This window comes from Rhinatrema bivittatum, chromosome 6, assembly GCF_901001135.1.
Source record: "Rhinatrema bivittatum chromosome 6, aRhiBiv1.1, whole genome shotgun sequence".
NCBI lineage: Eukaryota > Metazoa > Chordata > Amphibia > Gymnophiona > Rhinatrematidae > Rhinatrema > Rhinatrema bivittatum.
The window spans coordinates 165,755,584-165,776,042 of NC_042620.1; the positions used below are offsets into that span (position 1 = coordinate 165,755,584).

The 20,459-nt window shown below is 46.4% G+C and overlaps 1 protein-coding gene across 1 annotated transcript in view; it reads right to left on the reverse strand.

The window, feature by feature from the left end:
- Nucleotides 1–20,459, reverse strand: part of SPAG16 (sperm associated antigen 16) — a 1,286,809-nt gene that overhangs the window by 1,242,096 nt on the left and 24,254 nt on the right. Inside the window, exons 2-3 of the mRNA XM_029606125.1 lie at nt 15,907–15,953; nt 1,321–1,413 (exon numbers count right to left, since the gene is read on the reverse strand). Of these exons, the coding sequence (XP_029461985.1) occupies nt 1,321–1,413; nt 15,907–15,953 (140 nt within the window). The remainder of the gene's footprint in view (nt 1–1,320; nt 1,414–15,906; nt 15,954–20,459) is intronic.

A 20,459-nucleotide genomic window follows, 5' to 3' on the forward strand; every position in this document is an offset into this window, starting at 1 on the left:
TTGTTGTCTCTGTGCGTAGTTGGAATGTATGAGAAATATTTTTAAGACTTTTTTTCTTGCAGTATGTGTGTAGTTTTTGAGTGTTTTTAATTTCATTTCACAGGAACTGAATGAAAATATTCTACCGGTGACACAGTGATTTGTTATCTTTATTCCCCTTGAAAAAGACTCGTTGAGAGTCGAAACATGGACCATGTCGGGGTTGAATAACTGAAGGATTTTCGATATTTGTCTGACCACTTTGTGGCTAAGTATATTTGTGTTGTGACGAAAATCTGTGGGTCACCAGCCGGTTGAAAGATTCAAATTTAGTTACCTTAACATTATGCACTTTAATGGTCTATACATTTATTAAAAATAAAAAATGTTTTTTGGAGTGTGGGGGGTAGACATGAGACAATAGATGATTACAAACTCTTTTAAGCTCACAGGCTGATTACTGCCTGCGGCCCATTGCGGGCGAGAGACAGCAGATTAAGACATTTTCCGTGAGCAAAAGCCTATGATATTGTCTCTAGTCTAGTTTTTGATATATGGTATTGGTAAATAGTCTAAACACTATTTCCCTCTCTAGAGTGTTACACTTTGTTGTGTGCGTATCTAATTGAGAGGTGTTTGCTTCTGCTTAGTGTATAAATACTTTTGAACATCAGGCCCTTAAAATTCAACATTATTTTCTCATTGATTTTTATTTTAATTTCAAATATAATCACATTATGGTCACTGCTTCTTGAAGAAAAATGTAAATGTGAACTGAAATTCATTCACCCTATTTAGAAGAATTCTAATGCCTTCAATAATTAAGATTAATTTAATGCACTTCAATTTCCTCTCAATAATTTCCTCATGATCCCTATAGTTGGAATTCCTACTCTACAACATTTTCTAGATGTAAAAGCTTCCTTCTCTAGTTCAAACTCTTTTTAGTCCTTTAAAATGTATTACAATTTACGACTCACATCTTCCTCAGGACCAATATGGTTACAAGAAATCTACAATAAGCATAATGCAAACCTTATAATTCTAAGAAGGAACCTGCTAACACTTTTGTAGTTTTATAAAACAGTTTTTAGAGTACCAATATATTATTGAAATATTAACTTTAAGGGATTAAGTTATGAAAAATATAATTACTGTCACTTTTCAAATTGTCAATTTTCATCCTTAAAAAAGATTAACCTTTATTTAATTTCTTAAATGGCACAAAATTCTGCTACTTAAAAAAACCTGCATTGTTTTTGCTTCTCTTCCTCTGATATTCTACTGAGAATGGATACCACTACATTCAACTTAACTTATTATTGTTGAAACTACCATTACCTGTAGATCTTCAGTTTGTTCTTGTATGGTCTGCACTGCCTTCTCCAAATCCTCATCACCTTCTGGAAGACTAAAATCATCATCTGCCGGCACCTAAACCACAATAAGGGTACAAAATATCAGTGCAGCTTCAAAATGTAAGCATGTAAAGACATTTTTCAATAGCTGGTCCAAAGCTCTGGAATTCTCTGCCTGAGGCGTTAGGTATTTTACCAGAAAGAGATTTAAATGTGAATTAAAAACATGGCTATTCAAAGACACTTATAATTTAACTTAAAAACATCAGAATATGCATAACCACTGAAACAAGGACAAAAATAATAATCGAATCCTGAAGAATAAATCAAATGAGAGAATGCAAGATTCCCAAAACAACTCATTGACTAAGACGTGAAAACTATCATTTTATATAAAATGTCTAAATAAACAAACAAGCACATAAATAAATAAAGCTATTATATTTATTTGTTCTTCGATTATAATTGCTTTGCAAAATGTGATTTTGAGGACGAATTGTGTGCTTGATCTATGGTGCTTCAAAGTCTGCTCATCAAGTCTACATATATGGCTTGGTTTCAAAATATCATAAGCCACTGTATGCGAATAAACTTCAAGGATATTTACTGTAGATGTCCTGAAAACCAGCGTGCTTGCCTCCCAGGAAGACCAAAGTTTAAGACCCCTAAATTAAATGATTGAAAATATGCTTTGTTCATACTGTTTCAGAAGATTTGAGGACCTAAAGTCTTGCCCAGGGGTAAGCAAAGTCAGTCCTGGAGTGCCACAACCAGGTCTGGGTTTCAAGATATCCACAATGAATATGCATGAGCTACTGTATATTTTCCTACACGGTCTCCATTGCTTGCAAAAATATCTCATGCATATTCATTGTGGATATCCTGAAAACCTGACCTGTTTGTGGCACTCTAGGACTGGAGCAACTTACCCCTGGTCTAGCTTATTCACTGAATAGCATGCAGTGCCATAAAATGCCAATATTCATAAAAAACTAAATGCATAAATTTAGGGACCTAAGTTAGTTTCCTAATTTCAGACAAACTTCTGTTTTTTCTTTTCCCTATACCCTCCTTTTGTGGGGTCCAACTACACTCCCACTTCTCCTCTCAGTACTGATAGCCAGTCCACTGTGCCCAGATAACTTTCATGCAGGTTTGAAGCAAGGAGGTTACGTCATAAGGAAAAGATGACTGAGCATGCTCACTTTAGCGCATATGTGGTAATTTTGCACATAATTCACAAAAGAAGATCTTTACTGGATGATTATGGCCACAGCATAGGTCAAATTACACTACTAAATACAACCATGAATTAAACTGTAGATCATTATGCAATCCCTATAGAGTGACCGTGCCCTCGCCTACATTGCATTTCATAAGGGTTCAGTATTATGCTAATGCAATATTCTGGAGCTGGGGACGCAGGGCCGTTGAAGCTTCACCCCTCCAACAATGTCCTGGAATATATCAAGAGTAGGACTCACTTGTTCAGGATGCAGCTGAAGTACTGAGGGGCTGTTCAGGCCAATCCCGTCTGTTAAAGCCAAAGTCTTGACAAGCAACTCATCTAGACTTTCACCTCCCACATGCAATACAGTAGCAGGAGATACCCGCTTGGTATGCATTGCCTGCCCAGCTTTTTATATCGTACCTGACATATGCAACATAGCAGTAGGAGTACCCACTTGGTATTCTCTGAACTACTTTAAAATAGCACTTGCTGTGCACCATAAGGGCGTGGACGACTCCATCACCCCAATGCTACGACTGTTCAGCACCCTGCCACGCCGCATCTAGACTATAAATTCTGTCCTGAGATGGGCAGGCTGGGTGGGGAAAATGCCAAAATAAGAGGCTGGTGGGAGCACTGTTCCTGGCTTAAATTGAACTCATCAACCTCTGTACCCCTCCCGGAGGCGGACCACCTCCACTGTTGTGGCCTCCTCCCCTAACCTGGAATGGGGGTCAGCTCCTCAGCCATGTCAGATACATACTTGCTTCTTCCTTTCAAATCCCATATGATATTTGCAATCCCACCCTCTCCACCTTCCCCCACAAATTCCAGTTAATTTTACCATGAATGAAGCTCTCTGGCACATAATTTACATAAGAAGATCTTTATTGGATGATTATGGCTGCAGCATAGGTCAAATTACACTATTAAATTCAACCATGAATTAAATCCTAGACCATTATGCAATCCCTATAGGGTGACCACACCTTCACCTAAGTTGCATTTCATAAGGGCTCAGTGTCATGCTAATGCAATATTCTGGGGCTGGGGATGCAGGGCCGTTGAAGCCTCACCCCCTCTGACGATGTCCTAGTCTGTAGAAAGAGCAGGACTCATTTCTTTAGGATGCAGCTGAAGTATTGGGGGGTTGATCAGGCCAATCCCAGCTGTCGAAGCCGAAGACTTGACAAGCAACTCGTCTACACTTTCACCTCAAATGCAACACAGTGGCAAGAGATACAGTACTCTCTTGGCATTCACTCTCTGACCAGTTTTCACATCGCACCTGCCATGTGCAATGTAGCAGCAGGAATACCCTTTAACTGTATACCAATAACAACTGAGAAGTCTAATATCTAATGCAAGGATTATACTCTGCTTGCTTATAGATGAACAAACTTGAATTATTCTACATTGTCAGTGCATATCCACTGACAACAAATGGCATATAAATACTGTATTGTATCAATGGACCTTCATAACACCTGTGAGGGAATATTACTTTTTTTGTTTCACACCCTCCAGGTCATGTTTAATCTTTGGTCCACTTAATCCACACAAAAAAAGTACTATTTCCCCACAGGTTTTATAAAGGTCTGTTGATACAATACAATATTTTCCATTTCTGGTCAGTGGATATGTAACATTAATGTAGAATAATTTAAATTTGTTCATCAAATGCTACAAGCAAACAGGTCCTTTAACTATAGATATGCCAGTTTTTGTATTGGGACTTTAAATGAATTATGTTTGTTGAATAGGGATGTGAATTGTTTTTATAACGAATAGAAATATTGTATGATATTTCTAAATTTGTTATATATCGTAAAAAAAAAAAAGAAAAAGAAACGATTACTCCCCCCTCCTGAATTTTCATAAAATTTCATAAAACATTGTCAAATAGAGTTCCTTTTGCCTAGTTAATTGTATGAAGGTGCCTAGAACTCCTGCACTTCCCCTGATGCATTCTGCCCTGGGTCCTCCTGCACCTTACGAGGACTTCACGGATGTATTTTCCAAAGCCAGGGCGGAGATTCTTCCGCAACATCGACCCTATGACTGCGCCATTGATTTGCTGCCTGGTACCATGTATCCTCAAGGAAGGGTTTATCCCTTATCTCTACCTGAGACCCGGGCCATGTCCGAGTACATTGCGGAAAACCTGGCCAAAGGTTTTATCTGCCCATCCAAGTCGCCTGCAGGAGCAGGTTTCTTCTTTGTCAGCAAGAAGGACGGCTCATTAAGGCCATGCATAGACCATCGGGGCCTAAATTCTATTACCAAGACAGACCGTTATCCGCTCCCATTAATCCCGGAGCTCCTTGATCGACTCCAAGGAGCAAAGGTTTTCACGAAATTGGACTTGCGAGGAGCGTACAATCTGGTCAGAATTCGTCCTGGTGATGAGTGGAAAACCACGTTTAATACTCGGGACGGGCATTACGAGTACCTCATGATGCCTTTCTGGCTTTGTAATGCCCCAGCGGTGTTCCAGCACCTGATGAATGAGGTGTTGCGGGACCTTCTGAACACATGTGTAATAGTTTACCTTGAAGACGTGTTAGTCTATTCCCAAGACCTGTCTTCACACCGTCAACATGTTCGTCAAGTGCTCCAGATCCTCAGGGAACACGGCCTCTATGCAAAGCTGGAGAAGTGCAGCTTTGAGAAGTCTTCCCTACCATTCTTAGGCTACATAGTTTCCACAGAAGGCTTTCGAATGGACCATCAGAAAGTGGCGGCGATTAAGAATTGGCTGCGGCCGAGGGGCCTGAAAACATTGCAACGCTTCCTCAGTTTTTCCAGTTTCTACCGTCACTTTATTCCCAATTATTCTCGCATTGTGGCTCCGCTAACTGCATTGACCGGAAGGGGGCTAACGCAGTGGATTGGCCTGCTTCTGCCTGTCAAGCCTTCAAGGCCCTCAAGGAGGCCTTCCTGTCGGAAGGCCTTCGTCATCCGGATCCCACACGACCCTTTGTGGTAGAAGTCGATGCCTCCAATGTGGCTGTGGGGGCAGTATTGAGCCAGTACTCTGATTCTGGACAGCTGTTACCCTGTTCGTTTTTCTCAAGGAAATTCTCCCCGGCTGAGAGCAACTATTGTGTTGGTGACAAAGAGTTGCTAGCTGTGAAACTGGCCCTGGAAGAATGGAGACAGTGGTTGGAGGGAGCCAACCATCCAGTTACCATTTATATCGATCACAAAAACCTAGCTTTCTTGAAGCAAGCTCAACGCTTGAATCCGAGACAAGCCGGGTGGTCGTTGTTTTTCGATCGTTTTGACTTTACCTTGCGCTACAGACCCGGTTCAAAGAACGTCTGAGCGGACGCCCTTTCACGCGCCTACGAGGTTGAAGAGACTTCTGAGACACCCCAATATATCTTGGACCCAGAGAAAGTAAGCCTAGCGATAACTTCAGTGTCCTTTCTTGAGAAGACTGTGGTTCCCTGTCGCTCTCGTAGAGCAGTTCTTAATTGAGCCCATGACTCCCTCACTGGGGGCCATGCTGGTTGGAAAGGGACTTTGGATTTGCTCAACCACTTCTATTGGTGGCCAACAGTGAGACAGGATGTCCAAGCTTTCATGAGCTCATGCCCCACCTGTGCGATTCAAAAACCGCTCATCGGAAAACCCAGGAGTTTGCTGCAACCATTACCCATTCCGGTGGAACCATGGACGCACATCTCCACCGATTTTGTTGTGGACCTTCCTGCCTCAGAGGGTAATTTGGTCATTTGGGTAACTGTGGACCGATTTTCCAAGATGGCGCACTTTGTCCCTTTGCCAAAACTACCTTCTGCACCCAACCTGGCTGGCTTATTTGCCCAGCATATTTTCAAACTTCATGGTCTCCCACAGGATATAGTCTCTGATCGAGGACCACAGTTTACAGCTCGTTATTGGAAAGCCTTATGCAAAAGTTTTAAGGTGCAACTGAGCTTGTCCTCTGCGTTCCATCTTCAAAGTAATGGGTAAACGGAACGAACCAATCGAACCCTGAAGACCTTTCTTCGTGCCTTTGTGAATGAACGACAAGATAATTGGGCCAAACTACTTCCCTGGGCGGAGTTCTCGTATAATAATCACACGCATACTGCTACTTGAAGTTCGCCGTTCCTTGTTGTGTATGGGAAGCAACTTCGTCTGCCTTTACCTTCATTAGAACCTAGTGCACTCCCGGCAGTGCAACTTACAGCTCGTCAACTTCGTTTCTTATGGACCTCCACCCAGGAAAAGATCCGTAAAGCCGCCCTGTCCGCCCAGAAGTGGGCAGATAGGTGCTGGCTGACGGTGCCTATCTTCCTCCCTGGAGACCGTGTTTGGCTTAGCACTAGAAATCTACAGTTACGAATTCCTTCCAGAAGACTAATACAATGACATTATAATCCTCAGGCCCCTATCTCCCCTGTACATATGTTCAATATAGTTATATATCTCAGTTATATTACGCCTTTATGTATCTTTAATTGTTATTTTTTGTTATTAGGTTTCAATGTATTCCGCCCCCGAGGCGACAGTTTTAGTTCCCTGTAAACCGGTGTGATATGTATATTATACAGGAACATCGATATATAAAAAATAAAAATAAATAAATAAACAAATAAAGACTACCTCCAAAGTTTTGTGGGCCTTTTCGAGTCGCCGAACAAGTGGGAGCTGTTTTCATATCGTCTGCGCTTACCCTCTTCCATGAGAATACACGACGTATTCCGTTTGTGCTATCCAGGTACCACTCCCGAGCTCCTGCATCATCAGATCCCTCTGTACCGGACGACGTCACGTATCAAGTGTGTGAGGTATTGGATGTTCGGTTTCATCAACGCCGATGGGAGTACTTGCTTGCTTGGGAGGGATGTGAACCTGAGGATAACTCGTGGGAACCGGCCCGTAACATCCTCGACAAAGATCTGTTACGGCAGTTCCATTTGGACCACCCCAGTAAACCCGCACCGGCTAAGAGGGGGCGTAAGAGGGGAGGTACTGTTCCGGTTCTGGCCGCGAGTGCCGCGGCCAGTCCCTTACCTCCAGTCTCCCGGACCTGCTCCCGGCTCCCAAGGCCTAATCCGCAGCCTGGTTGGCAGCGTCCCCGCTGGGGCTGCGCCGTGGCGAGCTCTCCCATGGACGCCCAGCCCCTAGACATGCGCACGTGCCACTTGGGCGCTTTTCTAGGCCATTTCCCGCCACTGGTGACTCCACCAGATCCTGACGTCAGACACCGCGGCCTTCTTAGGTCGGCCGCGGTCAGCCAGTCTTTGCCTTGCAACGGGTTAGCTTCCTGGTTCCCTGTTGCGTTGTGCCCCGGAGCATCTTGCTAGTCTTCGTCGCTCCGTTCCTGCTTGGTTCCTGCCTGCTCGCTACAGTTCCTGCTGGTTCCAGTACCCGAGTCTTGCTACAGTTCCTGCCTGGTTCTAGTACCCAAGTCTTGCTACAGTTCCTGCCTGGTTCTAGTACCAGAGTCTTGCTACAGTTCCTGTCTAGTTCCAGTACCCAAGTCTTGCTACAGTTCCTGTCTAGTTCCAGTACCCAAGTCTTGCTACAGTTCCTGTCTAGTTCCAGTACCCGAGTCTTGCTACACTTCCTGTCTGGTTCCAGAACCCTTACCCTGTTACAGTGTTTTCACTGTGTTAGTCTGGTTCCAGTTACCCGTCCTGATCCACCATTCACCTAAGTCCCAGCGGCCGGACTCCTACTGGCTCCTCCCGGGGGGGCTTCGGCTTCCAAGGGCGAAGACACCTAAGTCCCAGCGGTTGGGATCCTACAGGCTCCTTCCGGGGGAGTGCCAGCTTCCAGGGTGAATAGCATCTCCGTCCAGCCTGATCATCTGCCTCCCGGCCTACTGTTAAACAGAGACATTGTCCTTCTTTCCTAGTCTCCAGTGGGTCAGCCCAAGGGTCCACTAAACCGAAACTCCCATAACACATTTTACCACCAAATATTCACAGCCTGGCAGTTTGGAAGACATACACAAGAAAATTATTCTTTACCTGCTAATTTTCGTTCCTGTAGTACCATGGATCAGTCCAGACGGTGGGTTATGTCCCCCGTCCAGCAGATGGAGTCAGAACAAAACTTCTAGGGGAGGTCCTATATAATCTCACCTCCCCTGCCTCAATTCTCAGTAACTAGACTAGCAAAGCCAAGAAGAGAAGAGACAGAGGGATCAAGTAACTAATTTGCTTAATAATGGCTGTCAAACAGACAACAACTAGATTTGGCACCAAAATCTTAACTGTGAACTTGCAAAACAGAACTGCGAGACTAAACAATCTTGGAGCACCAAGAATTGCAGAGTGAAAAGCTGAGAAGACAGGTAAGCAGGGATGTCCCACAACCAACCCCCAGGCATAGGGAGGGTGTCTGGACTGATCCATGGTACTACAGGAACGAAAATTAGCAGGTAAGGAATAATTTTCTTTTCCCTGTACATACCAGGATCAGTCCAGATGGTGGGATGTACCAAAGCTTCCCCATCATGGGTGGGCCAAAGACAGCCCTGCGCGGATGACCCTGTCCCCAAAATGACCGCCCGATGGCGCCCGAACGTCCAGGCGATAATGCTTCGCAAAGGTATGAAGCGACTTCCAGGTGGCTGCCCTACAGATCTCCTGAACAGACACTGAAGTACTCTCCGCCCAAGACGTTGATTGGGCGCGAAGGGAATGAGCCTTAACCGCTAACAGTGGAGACTTACCTACTCCAAGGTATGCAGCTTCGATCGCTCCCTTCAGCCAACCAGCGATGGATTGTTTGGAGGCCATGCAACCTTTCTTGGGACCCGACCAAAGGACGAACAAGTGATCAGAAAGACGGAAATCATTCGTGACCTCCAAATAGTGCATCAGACATCGCCGTACATCTAATCTGCGCAGGTCACCCGAATCAGACGAGGAAAACGAGGGCAGCTCTACCGATTGGTTGAGATGAAAAGCCGAGACCACCTTAGGTAGAAATGATGGCACCGTGCGCAGAGAAACTCCGCCAGCCAAAAATCGGAGGTATAGCTCACGGCAGGATAGCGCTTGCAGTTTGGAGATTTGTCGCGCCGAGCTGATTGCTACCAGGAAGATGGTCTTAAGAGTGACGTCCTTGATGATGGCTGTACTCAGAGGCTCGAAAGGTGGACCACAGAGGGCACAGAGCACCAGGTTCAGATTCCATGAGGGACAAGGTGGGAGAATCGGAGGCTTCAAGTGTCTCACCCCTTTAAGGAAACGTAGGACATCCGGATGGGAAGATAGTAAAACATTGTTCCCACTATGAAGGAAGGCCCCCAAGGCCACCACCTGAACCTGGAGCGAGTTATAGGCAAGACCCAAATCCAGACCCGCCTGTAGGAACGAGAGAATCTGCGCCACTGGCTGAATAGCATGCGACACGCACCACTCCTCAAAAACCTTCCACACCCGGACATAAGTGACAGAAGTGGACGTCTTACGTGCCCGCAAAAGAGTCGATATGACGGGCTCAGGATAACCGCGACGTCTCAACTTGCGCCTCTCAAAAGCCAAGCCGCAAGACAGAAGCGATCTGCCTCCTCAAAAAATATTGACCCTTGTCGGAGGAGATGTGGAAGATGACTGAGCCGAAGTGGACCCTCCCATGCCAGGTTGAGGAGATCTGTGAACCACGGCCGATGGGGCCACTCCAGTGCCACCAGGATTACCGGCCCCTGATGTGCCTCTATCCTTTGGATAACCTTTCCCACTAGTGGCCACGGTGGAAAGACATACAGGAGGCACTGACGTGGCCACATTAGGACCAGTGCATCGACCCCTTCCGCGCCGTGCTCCCTTCTGCGACTGAAGAAACAAACGGCCTTTGCATTTCTGGTGGTTGCCATTAGATCCACATGTGGCTTCCCCCAGCGCTTTACTATCAGCCGCATTGCTTCCTCCGAGAGTTCCCACTCTCCGGGGTCAAAGTGTTGTCGGCTGAGGAAGTCCGCCTGTACATTGTCCACGCCCGCAATGTGCGAAACCGCCAGGTGTTGTAAATGGAGTTCTGCCCACTCCATCAGCTTGTCGGTCTCCAATGATTCGAGACGACTTCTCGTGCCCCCCTGGCGATTGATGTATGCCACCGTGGTCACATTGTCCGATAGAACCCTGACTGCCTGACGGTGTACCAATGGGAAGAACCCCTGCAACGCTAGACAGACCGCCCTGGTCTCCAACCGGTTGATGGGCCACAGTGTCTGCTCCGCTGTCCACCGGCCCTGGATTGAGCTGTCCCTACAGACTGCCCCCCAGCCGGCGAGTCTGGCATCCGTGGTGACCATCACCCAGTCCGGGGCCTCCAGAGACACCCCCTGAGCCAAACGATGAGGGTCCAGCCACCAGCGGAGACTGAGCAATGTTGGCCTCGGGATCGGCAGAACCGCCTGGAAATCCTGGGATACTGGTTTCCACCGGGAAAGCAAGGCCCTCTGGAGAGGTCGCAGGTGAGCGAAGGCCCACGGGACCAGATCGATGGTGGAGGCCATGGTTCCTAGCACCTGCAGGTAGTCCCACGCCGTGGGGGCTTCGAGCGCTATGAACCTGTGAATCTGTTCGCGAAGTACCTGCGCCCTCTCCGGACGTAGGAACACCTTGGCCTCCCTTGTGTCGAAATGGGCCCCTAGGAAGTCCAACGACTGGGATGGAACCAGCTTGCTCTTGGTGAAGTTGACGATCCACCCCAGCGAGTGGAGAAGTTGTAATACCCTGTCGACCGCCCATAGGCCCTGTTCCCGAGACTTCGCCCGAATGAGCCAATCGTCCAGGTAAGGATGCACCAGGATTCCTTCCCTGCGTAGAGCCGCCGCCACTACAACCATGACCTTTGTAAAAATCTGTGGAGCTGTGGCCAGACCAAAAGGAAGAGCCCGGAACTGAAAATGCTGACCCAGGATCTTGAAACGAAGGTAGCGCTGATGGGCCTGATGGATCGGGATGTGAAGATATGCCTCCGTGAGATCCAGCGAGGCCAAGAATTCCCCTGGGTAAACCGCAGTCAACACCGAGCAAAGCATCTCCATGCGAAACAGAGGAACTCTGAGAGACTTGTTGACGGTCTTGAGATCCAGAATAGGCCGGAAAGTACCTTCCTTCTTGGGAACCACGAAATAGATGGAATAATGACCTCGAGCCAGCTCGGAGGCAGCAACCGGCACTATCGCGCCCAACGATAGGAAGTGATCGAGGGTCTGTCGAACGGCCCTTTGTTTGAGTAGGGACCCGCAAGGGGAGAACAGGAACCTGTCTCGAGGCACGTGTACAAAATCCAAGGCGTAGCCGTGTCTTAGAATATCCAGAACCCATTGATCTGACGTGATTTGGACCCACTCTTCGTAGAAAAGCAATTCGACCCCCCAGCCGAGGAATCGACTCGCGGGTCCTCCTGGCATCATTGGGCAGATTTAGGGGAGGTACCCGAACCCTGCCCTTTCTTACCGTGACGGCGTCCACAAAAGGACCGGTTCCAGGTGTGCGAGCGAGAATATGGCGCCCAGGGCGGCTGTTGTCTCGTAGAGCGCGTCCGGCGCTGATTGCGGTATCGGCTTCTGGAGGAATTGAATGATCTCGAAGAACATGGTCGATCCTCTGGCAACTTATGGACAGCATTTTCGTTGAGTGACTTGATGATTTGGTCCAGATCTTCCCCAAAGAGATACTTGCCCTTAAAGGAAAGGGACCCTAGTTGGGTCTTGGACGAGGCATCAGCCGACCAGTTCCGCAGCCACAGAAGCAGACGAGCCGACACCGCCGCCACCATAGAACGGGCTAGGACCCTTAGGAAATCGTACAAGGCATCAGCCCCATAGGCGACCACGGCTTCCAACCTGTCCGCCTGTTGCGCCTCTGCGTCCAGCAAGGTCTGAGAGGTGAGAAGCTGTTGGACTCAACGAAGACCCGCTCGCTGTGCTAGCGAACTGCAAACAGCCGTCCGCATTCCCAACGCTGAGACTTCGAAGACCCGTTTGAGGTAAACCTCCAGCTTCCCATCCTGAATATCCTTCAACGCCATACCGCCAGTGACGGGAATGGTGGTATGCTTTGTGACCGCTGAAACCGCAGAATTCATGGCGGGGACTTTGAGGAGCTCCAGGAAGTCAGCCGGAAGGGGATACAATTTCTCCATGGCCCTACTGACCCTAAGGTTGGCCTCCGGCGCATCCCACTCTCTGATTATTAATTGTAAAATGGTGTGATGAGTGGGAAAGGCCTTGGCCAGTGGCCGAAGGCCCGCCAGAAGGGGGTCCCCCTTCTTGACCTTCGGGTCGGGCCCCACTGGGTCTAGGGGAGGGTCGATATCCATCTCCCGCAGAATGTGGGGAATGAGATCAGCCAACTCCCCAGCTTGAAAACTGCGGAGGACTCTCGGATCATCGCCCTCCACCTGGGCCGCCAAGATGGGGTCGTCCCCGTCTGGATCCAGAGGAGGGTCGTTCCCCCCCCCCCCCCCCCCCCCGAGAAGGATTGCGGCGCTGGCGGTGTCACAGGTGGGTCCCGAGAGGCTCCCACCCCCCCGCCCCCGATTAGTGGAGTACTGTCCTGGGGGAGATTTCCCCCCAGGAGGGTGGCCGGGCACACCAGTTTGGGGGGAGGGGGCCCCCAGGACCCCATGAGCGAGTCCCTGCTTTGTAGAAAAGCCCTATGCATTAGGACAACGAACTCAGGTGAAAAAGCAGGGACCCCCGAGGTGGGGCACCCTGGGGGCTCCCCCTCCTGCCCACTAGGTTCAGATTCCACCAAAGGGGCTAGAACCGGCAGCGTTGCTGAAATTGGGGCCTCTGTGTCCTCTTCTGAAAAACCGGCATCCGAATCAGGAAACAAAATGGCTGCCGTTCCCGCGCTCAGCGGAAACGGGGCCTGCCGCTTCCTCCCCATGCGGTCCGGAGCTCGAGCGGCATCCCCCGGAGGGGAGCTGTCCTCCCCCTCGGGGAGGCAGCTCACACAATGCCCCTCCTAGGACAGAAGTTCCCCTTGACGGCCACAGACCTCACAGGTCGCCGATCGCTGCATCGGCGGAGAAAGGGGGAGGGAGGGGTGGGCGCGCACGGCAAAAATCTTCGGCGACTGACAGAAATAGGATCCAGCCCCCCCCCCCCCCCCACCGACCCGAAGAGACCGTTGGGGAATCTGGCTTCCCGACGGCAGGCGGCCCCGGGGAATGTCACTTCGCGGGGCCGCAGGTCGAGATGCCTCTCGCTCCACTAAGGAGGGGGGGGGATGAACAGGGAAGAGGGGGAGAGATCGGCCCCACTGACATGCACCCCAGAGGTCTGGGACCGTCGCCAGCAACTCCAGCTCCCTACCGGTAAGGCTGAAATACAACAAAAGACACTTACCCCAAAACAGTGTAGGGAAAGAAAGAAGAGAAGGAGCGACAAGGAAAACAGCCTGTCAGCAAGCCACTAGCAACAAGGGAGAGCAAAGAACAACCCTCCTAGGCTGAGTGCCGTTCCCCTGCCTGAATAACTCTCTTTTCTTTTTTTTTTTTTTTCACTTGATCCCTCTAAAGAAGAGCCTAGAACCCTAAGCTAAAGTGCTGGGGACCACCGTGTCCCCTGCTCACATCTGCTGGAGTCAGAACGATACTGAGAATTGAGGCAGGGGAGGTGAGATTATATAGGACCTCCCCTAGAAGTTTTGTTGTGACTCCATCTGCTGGACGGGGGACATAACCCACCATCTGGACTGATCCTGGTACATACAGGGAACTATCTAATGGCAATGAATGCTGAAAAATAACCTCCACAAACACAACTACCCCATGCTTAAAGTTGTAAGGGAGGGTACAATTCACTGACACACAGGTTTTCTATATATTTCCCTACCCCATGTCAATGAACATTATTTTTTATTTTTTTAGAAATTAGACACCAACACTATTTTAAACATGCTTTAATGTGTAAGCCTTTAAGTCCAGTGGTAGTGTCTTGTGCTGCTATTTAGAAGATCATTATTTGATTCCCAAATTTGACATTTTTAACAGGGCAGAAGGTGCTAGACATGCTTCAAAGATAGCATTTACAGCAGTAGGAGAAAAAGTGGCTGGGGTTCCATGTGCTAAAATATAAGATTCCAAAGGGCGTCACAGTCTATGATTTCATAAGAATATAAGAACATAAGGAATGTCATACTGGGTCAGACCAATGGTTCATTGAGCCCACATCCTATCCCGAACAGTGGTAAATCTGAATCACCTGAAAGAAGTACCCAACAGATCCTAATCGATTCCCTATTGTTTATTTTTAGCTCCTAGCAGTAAGAGACTGTGTTCCCCAAGCTTATCAAGCTAATAGTTATGAATGGATCTGTCTTCCAGAAATGTATCCAAAGCGGTAGATTTTAAAAGGAGCACGTGCAGCACGCACGCATGTACACCCAGTTTTATAACATGTGCACGCAGGCACGCACATGTTATAAAATCAGGGGTTGGCGCTCGCAAGGGGGTGCACAATTGTGCACCTTGCGCATGTCAAGTCCGCACCAAGCCGCACTGCCTTCCCCCGTTCCCTCCCAGGCCGCTCCGAAATCAGAGCGTTCTTGGAGAGAAATTCCATACCCCCCACCCCACCTTCCCCTACTTCCCCTGCCCTTTCCCCCCTACCTTTTCCTTTCTTTTGTCACAAAACTCACTTCAGCCCTGGGGCTGAAGTAAGCTGCGCATGCCGGCCGACTGCCGACGCACAATCCCCGGCCCAGCGGCTGTGCGGAGGCCTCTGGCCATGCCCTCGCTCTGCCCACCCCTTTTTGCAAGCCCCGGGACTTAAGCGCGTCACCGGGCCTTTTGAAAATAGTCCCGGCGCACATAGGGCTTTTAAAATCCATAGCGCATAGGGCTTTTAAAATCCATATCTTGTCCATATCCCCGTCAATCAATGAAAAGAATGAAATATAAATGGTTCACGGTTGAGGACTTCCCAGAGAAAAAATCTCTTGCAATTGCAAATGATTGTCCATGACACTTAAGCTTTGAATCTTATCCCATCTATAAATGTCAGTGAGAAAAGTTGGGGCATGTTCCAATTGAACCAAAAGCTCAGGTATAAAGAAATGCAAGGCAATCTGTAAAAAAAAAATATGCTGTTACTTACATTGATTTTTTTTCCAGAGTACAGTATTTTAATAGATACTACATAAATGACAGAAAACTGATTATCTTTCTATATCCAAACACTAAGCCACTCAAAAGAAAAAACAGTCATAATTTAAAACATTATTTATCTCATCTATTTCTTGAAACTCAATATTGGTTCTACAATAACCAGAACATAAAATAACCAGAGATTCCCATTTTGCATTATGACCTGCAAGTTAAAACTACTGAAAAAGATTAAAGTATTACCTCTTCATACCGATAATCATCTTCAGATGCATCTGTTATTGTGACCTCTGAGGCTTCTGTCAAGTTCATAACCAAGATAATGGATTCATCACAACAAAAATACTTTATGCTTCAAATAGAAACATAAGGCCTAATTTATGAAAAAGTTTACCCAATTCTGTGCTAAAAAAAAACAAAAACATTTTATAAAACACATTCACACTGTTTTGTGTCAGAACGCATTACAGTAAATTTTACCCAATCTATTATACTTTTAATTTTTTTTCCTATGCTTCTCTATCATTCCAAATTCATGGCATGATTTGCTTTAATTAACAAAGCTAATAATTGTTTAGAATGAATTAATTCAAATTAATATCAATCAAAACAATAATCTCTTTTAAAATTAAAAATATATATATAGAATGTTTTTCATCCATCCAATTTAGAGCCAGATTTACTAGGCTTTTATCCCATAGACACAGAATGGTAAAAAAAAAAAAAACCAACCCTATTAAATCAAGCCTCAACCAAGTCAGATGTATACTCACCTCTTCTCTCTCTAGATTATATAAATGACAACTCCAACCCACCCACACCGATTTTTTTTTAACCAGAGCTGTGAAAGAAGCTCTATATTCAAAATGAAGATCTTTATTGGATGGATATGGTTCCAGCAAAGGTCAATTGCATAACCAATTTAACTATTAAATTTATTCCTAAAATCCCCATAGGGTGACAATACCATCGCCTACTGAGTTGCCATTCATAAAGGCTCAATAAATATCATGCCTTTGCAACATTCTGCCATTGGAGACCAAGGGCTTTCAAAGCCTCACCCCTCCAATGATCCTGCAAGTAGATCTTTGCTTACTAGGTCAAAGATCTGAGGACCAATCACATCCTGGTTCATAAAAGAGGTAGTAAGCAGGTCAATCCCAATTGTCAAAGCTGAAGACTTGACAGGCATCTTGTCTCCATGCTCACCCACCCATGCAATGCAGTAGCAGGAATACTACTTAGGTATTCTTTGCCTGACCAACCTTTCAGCATAGCACTTGCCATGCATCCCTGGAGCATAGTGAACTCCACTCCCTATGCGGTGACTGTTGGAACTCAGTCACACCACTGTATCAAGACCCCTCAGGCTATCCCAAGTTGAGCAGACAAGGCAGGAGAAATTGCTGAAAGAAGAGGCTGGTGGGAGGACTAGACCACCCCCAACCTCTGCCCTTCTCTCTGAGTCAGAGGTGGCACACCTCGACAGTTATGACCTACTCCGCTTACCTGGGATGGGAGTCAACTCCTTTATAGGTAAATTTTTAAAGAGTTTAAGTGCCTAACTTAGAAGTGAATTTTAAGACCTGTGCACGTTTACCGGCTCGCACATATGGCACAGTGATTTTATAACATATGCGCGTATATGCGTGTATACGTGTGCGTGTTATAAAATGAATTATACATGCGTACATGTGTGCACAAATTTATATTGATGCGTGCAATTTTGCGCAAATGTTGGCTCAAGCATATAAGTGGGGGGGATTTTAGTAGATAAGCGCACCAAAGCAATTACCTGTTTCCCCAGTTCATTCCCAGTTCGCCCCAGTAAAGGAGGACTTCCTAAGCCCCCTAGCTAACTTGCCTCCCTTTAACACTATTAGCCCTGACCCTTAAAACCTTGCTGACTAGCCTAATTTATATTATTTCACAACTTACATGCCATCCATGGCAGAAGTAAAGTTACACGGTCGGGAATTTCGGTGCACGCTTCTGCGCATAAAGACTTACACACATATTTCATGGTAGAGATCCAGCCCACCTATGTCCCGCCAGACCATGCCCAGGCTCCACCCCTTTTTGTGAAAAACATTTTGTGCACATACTAGGAGACTCGCACATTGTTGCACGGTTTTTAAAATCTGTTCAGTGCACGCCAGGCCGGATCACGCGTATATCTCCCTGCTTTGATGCACATAAGGCTTTTAAAATCGACCAGTACGGGCATTAGACACTAAGGGGTAGATTTTCAAAACTTGCGCGCACACATGGACACACGATTTTATTAATATGCGCGAGCCAGTACGCTCATGTTATAAAATCGGGGGTCGGCATGCGCAACCATTTGTGCAACCAGCACACGCTGATGCCCATGGCCTTCCGCAGTTCCCTTCCTGTCCGCTCCAATTTAGGAGAGGCCTGGGAGGGAACTTCCCACCCCCCTATACTAACCTTCCTACCCCTTCCCCTAACCCCCCCAAATCTTTGTCTTACCTTTTGCACCTGCTTTGAGCAGGTGCAGGCTGCGCGCACCGGCACCCTGCCAGCAGGCGATCCGCCGGCAGAGCAGCAAATGGCTGCTGTGCCGGACTTACACGCGTCCAGGGGGTTTACGCGCATGGCTGGGCCTTTGACAATACGCCCTGCACGCGCGTAAGGCCACTTATGCGCGTAGGTCTTTTAAAATCTACCCCTAAAATGACCCCTTTGAAAACATTAGGGTTCAATGCCTAAATTTAGGTGCCTATTTTCACTAGGTTCCTAAATTTAGGTCCATAAAATGTGGGTGACAATGTAATTTAATTTATTATTTCTATTTCTATTCTATTCTTTCGTGGTTGGTCAGTCATTTGAACGTGGATTATGTGGTAGATTAGGTCAAAGTTAGAATTACATTGTGAGGGTTCATTTTACAGAGAGGTAAGTAGTATTATGCTAAGATGCAGTACAGCAAGATAGATTTGGTCATAATTAGGAATATTACATTAAACACTTTATAGTACAGTAAGATGAGGTAGTATACCAGAGACAGGCAATTCTGGTCCTGGGGTGCCACAAACTGGTCTGGTTTTCAGGATATTCACAATGAAAATGCATGAGAAATATGCATGCATATTCATTGTGGATATCCTGAAAACCAGACCTGTTTATGGCACTCCAAGACTGGAATTTCCTACGCCTGTAGAATACAGCTGAGTATATTACATTAAGTCAATATTAGGGAGTTACATTAAAGGCATTATATCAAGGTCTTTACATAGAACAAATTTCTTGAGTCTCTTTGCTTCATAGCTATTTCCCAGCTACCGAGTGTTAATTTCTTTATGGCTTTTTAGCACCGATTAAGGCGATAGGTTACAGAGGGCATTAGTCTGTTGAGTAAACAGCCATGTTTTTAGTTGGCATTATAATTCTAAGTAGTCATTGATTTCTTGCATATAGGAGAAGTGTATTCCATAGATATGATGCTGCACCTCTAAAGGCTCTGGACCTCATTTTTTTTCATTCAGATTATTTTAAGTGTGTGGCAATTATTTGTTGTTTGGGTTTTTTTGTTGGGAGATATCTTTTTATCTTTTCAGTTAGGTACATGGGTCCAATGTTTTCAGTGAAATGTGGGTGAAATTAAGGTGGGGCAAAATGATGAGTGCTTCGCACAGATTTTCAGTACTAGACACCTTACTTAGAAGCCTATTTACCAAAATGCTATAACATGCATTGTTAGTAAAAAGACCCCATCGAGATTAACTGTAACATTACAGACAACATATATTTATGTGCATTAGTGTGTTATCTTTTAGTAAACAGGATTCTTAGGCCAGTGTTTCCTAATCGGTGTACCATGGCACACTGTTGTGACTTCAGACCTGATCACATGTGCCATGGAAAAAAAAGACACCACTGATTGATGCTCAGATCCAGATCAGCACATGTGCTCTACTCATAGCACTTTGCAGCATCAAGACACACCAGCAGTGGCTTTTAAATGTCTAAGAGCTCCTTTCTGAGAACATGTTGGCTCATGGATGCCTCCTCTTTCTAACTAGCATAAGTCCTCAAGTATGGTTAATGGACAGTATTCAGGACACGGATTACTAGGCCTGCATTGCACAGCACACATATTGCACACAGTGCCTCTTTCTTTGAGTCTTTCCAGCCTCTATTCTATCCCCAGACGGAGTGAGATGAGAAATATACACTGAGCACAGGATGAGACTCACTTTGAGTGTTGGGAACAACAACAGTGAAGGAATTCTGGCTGTAACATGCAGCAGCCAACGCAGTGGAAAGTAGCCTAGTGGTTTCAGCAGTGGGATATAATCCACGGAGGCCAAGGTTCATATCCCAGTGTTGCTCTTTGTGACCTTGGGCAAGTCACATAACTCTCTATTGCCTCAGGTACAAACGTAGGGCTTCATTTATTAAGTATTTTCCCATAGACATAGAATGGCAGAAAATCCAGAGAGGATAACTTTCAAAGTTGCTCGCATATGCCCATATACACATGTATTTGGGTGCACTCAATATTGCTACAGTATTTTATAACCTGTGTGCAAACGAGATGTGCAGGTTATAAAATACAAGAATATATGCACACATACATGCTTCATATGTAAAAACCACAAGCCGTGCAAGTTCAGACTTCTCTGGATAAGTAGTGGCATTTATGCCGCTAAATTCCAATTCAGCAGGCTAAGTAGCAGGAGATGCCCGGAGATGATTGTCTCTTTAAATGTCTGAAAAGCAATACTTGTCCATCTAAGTAAAATAGTCAGATAAGTCTAATAACAGCGATA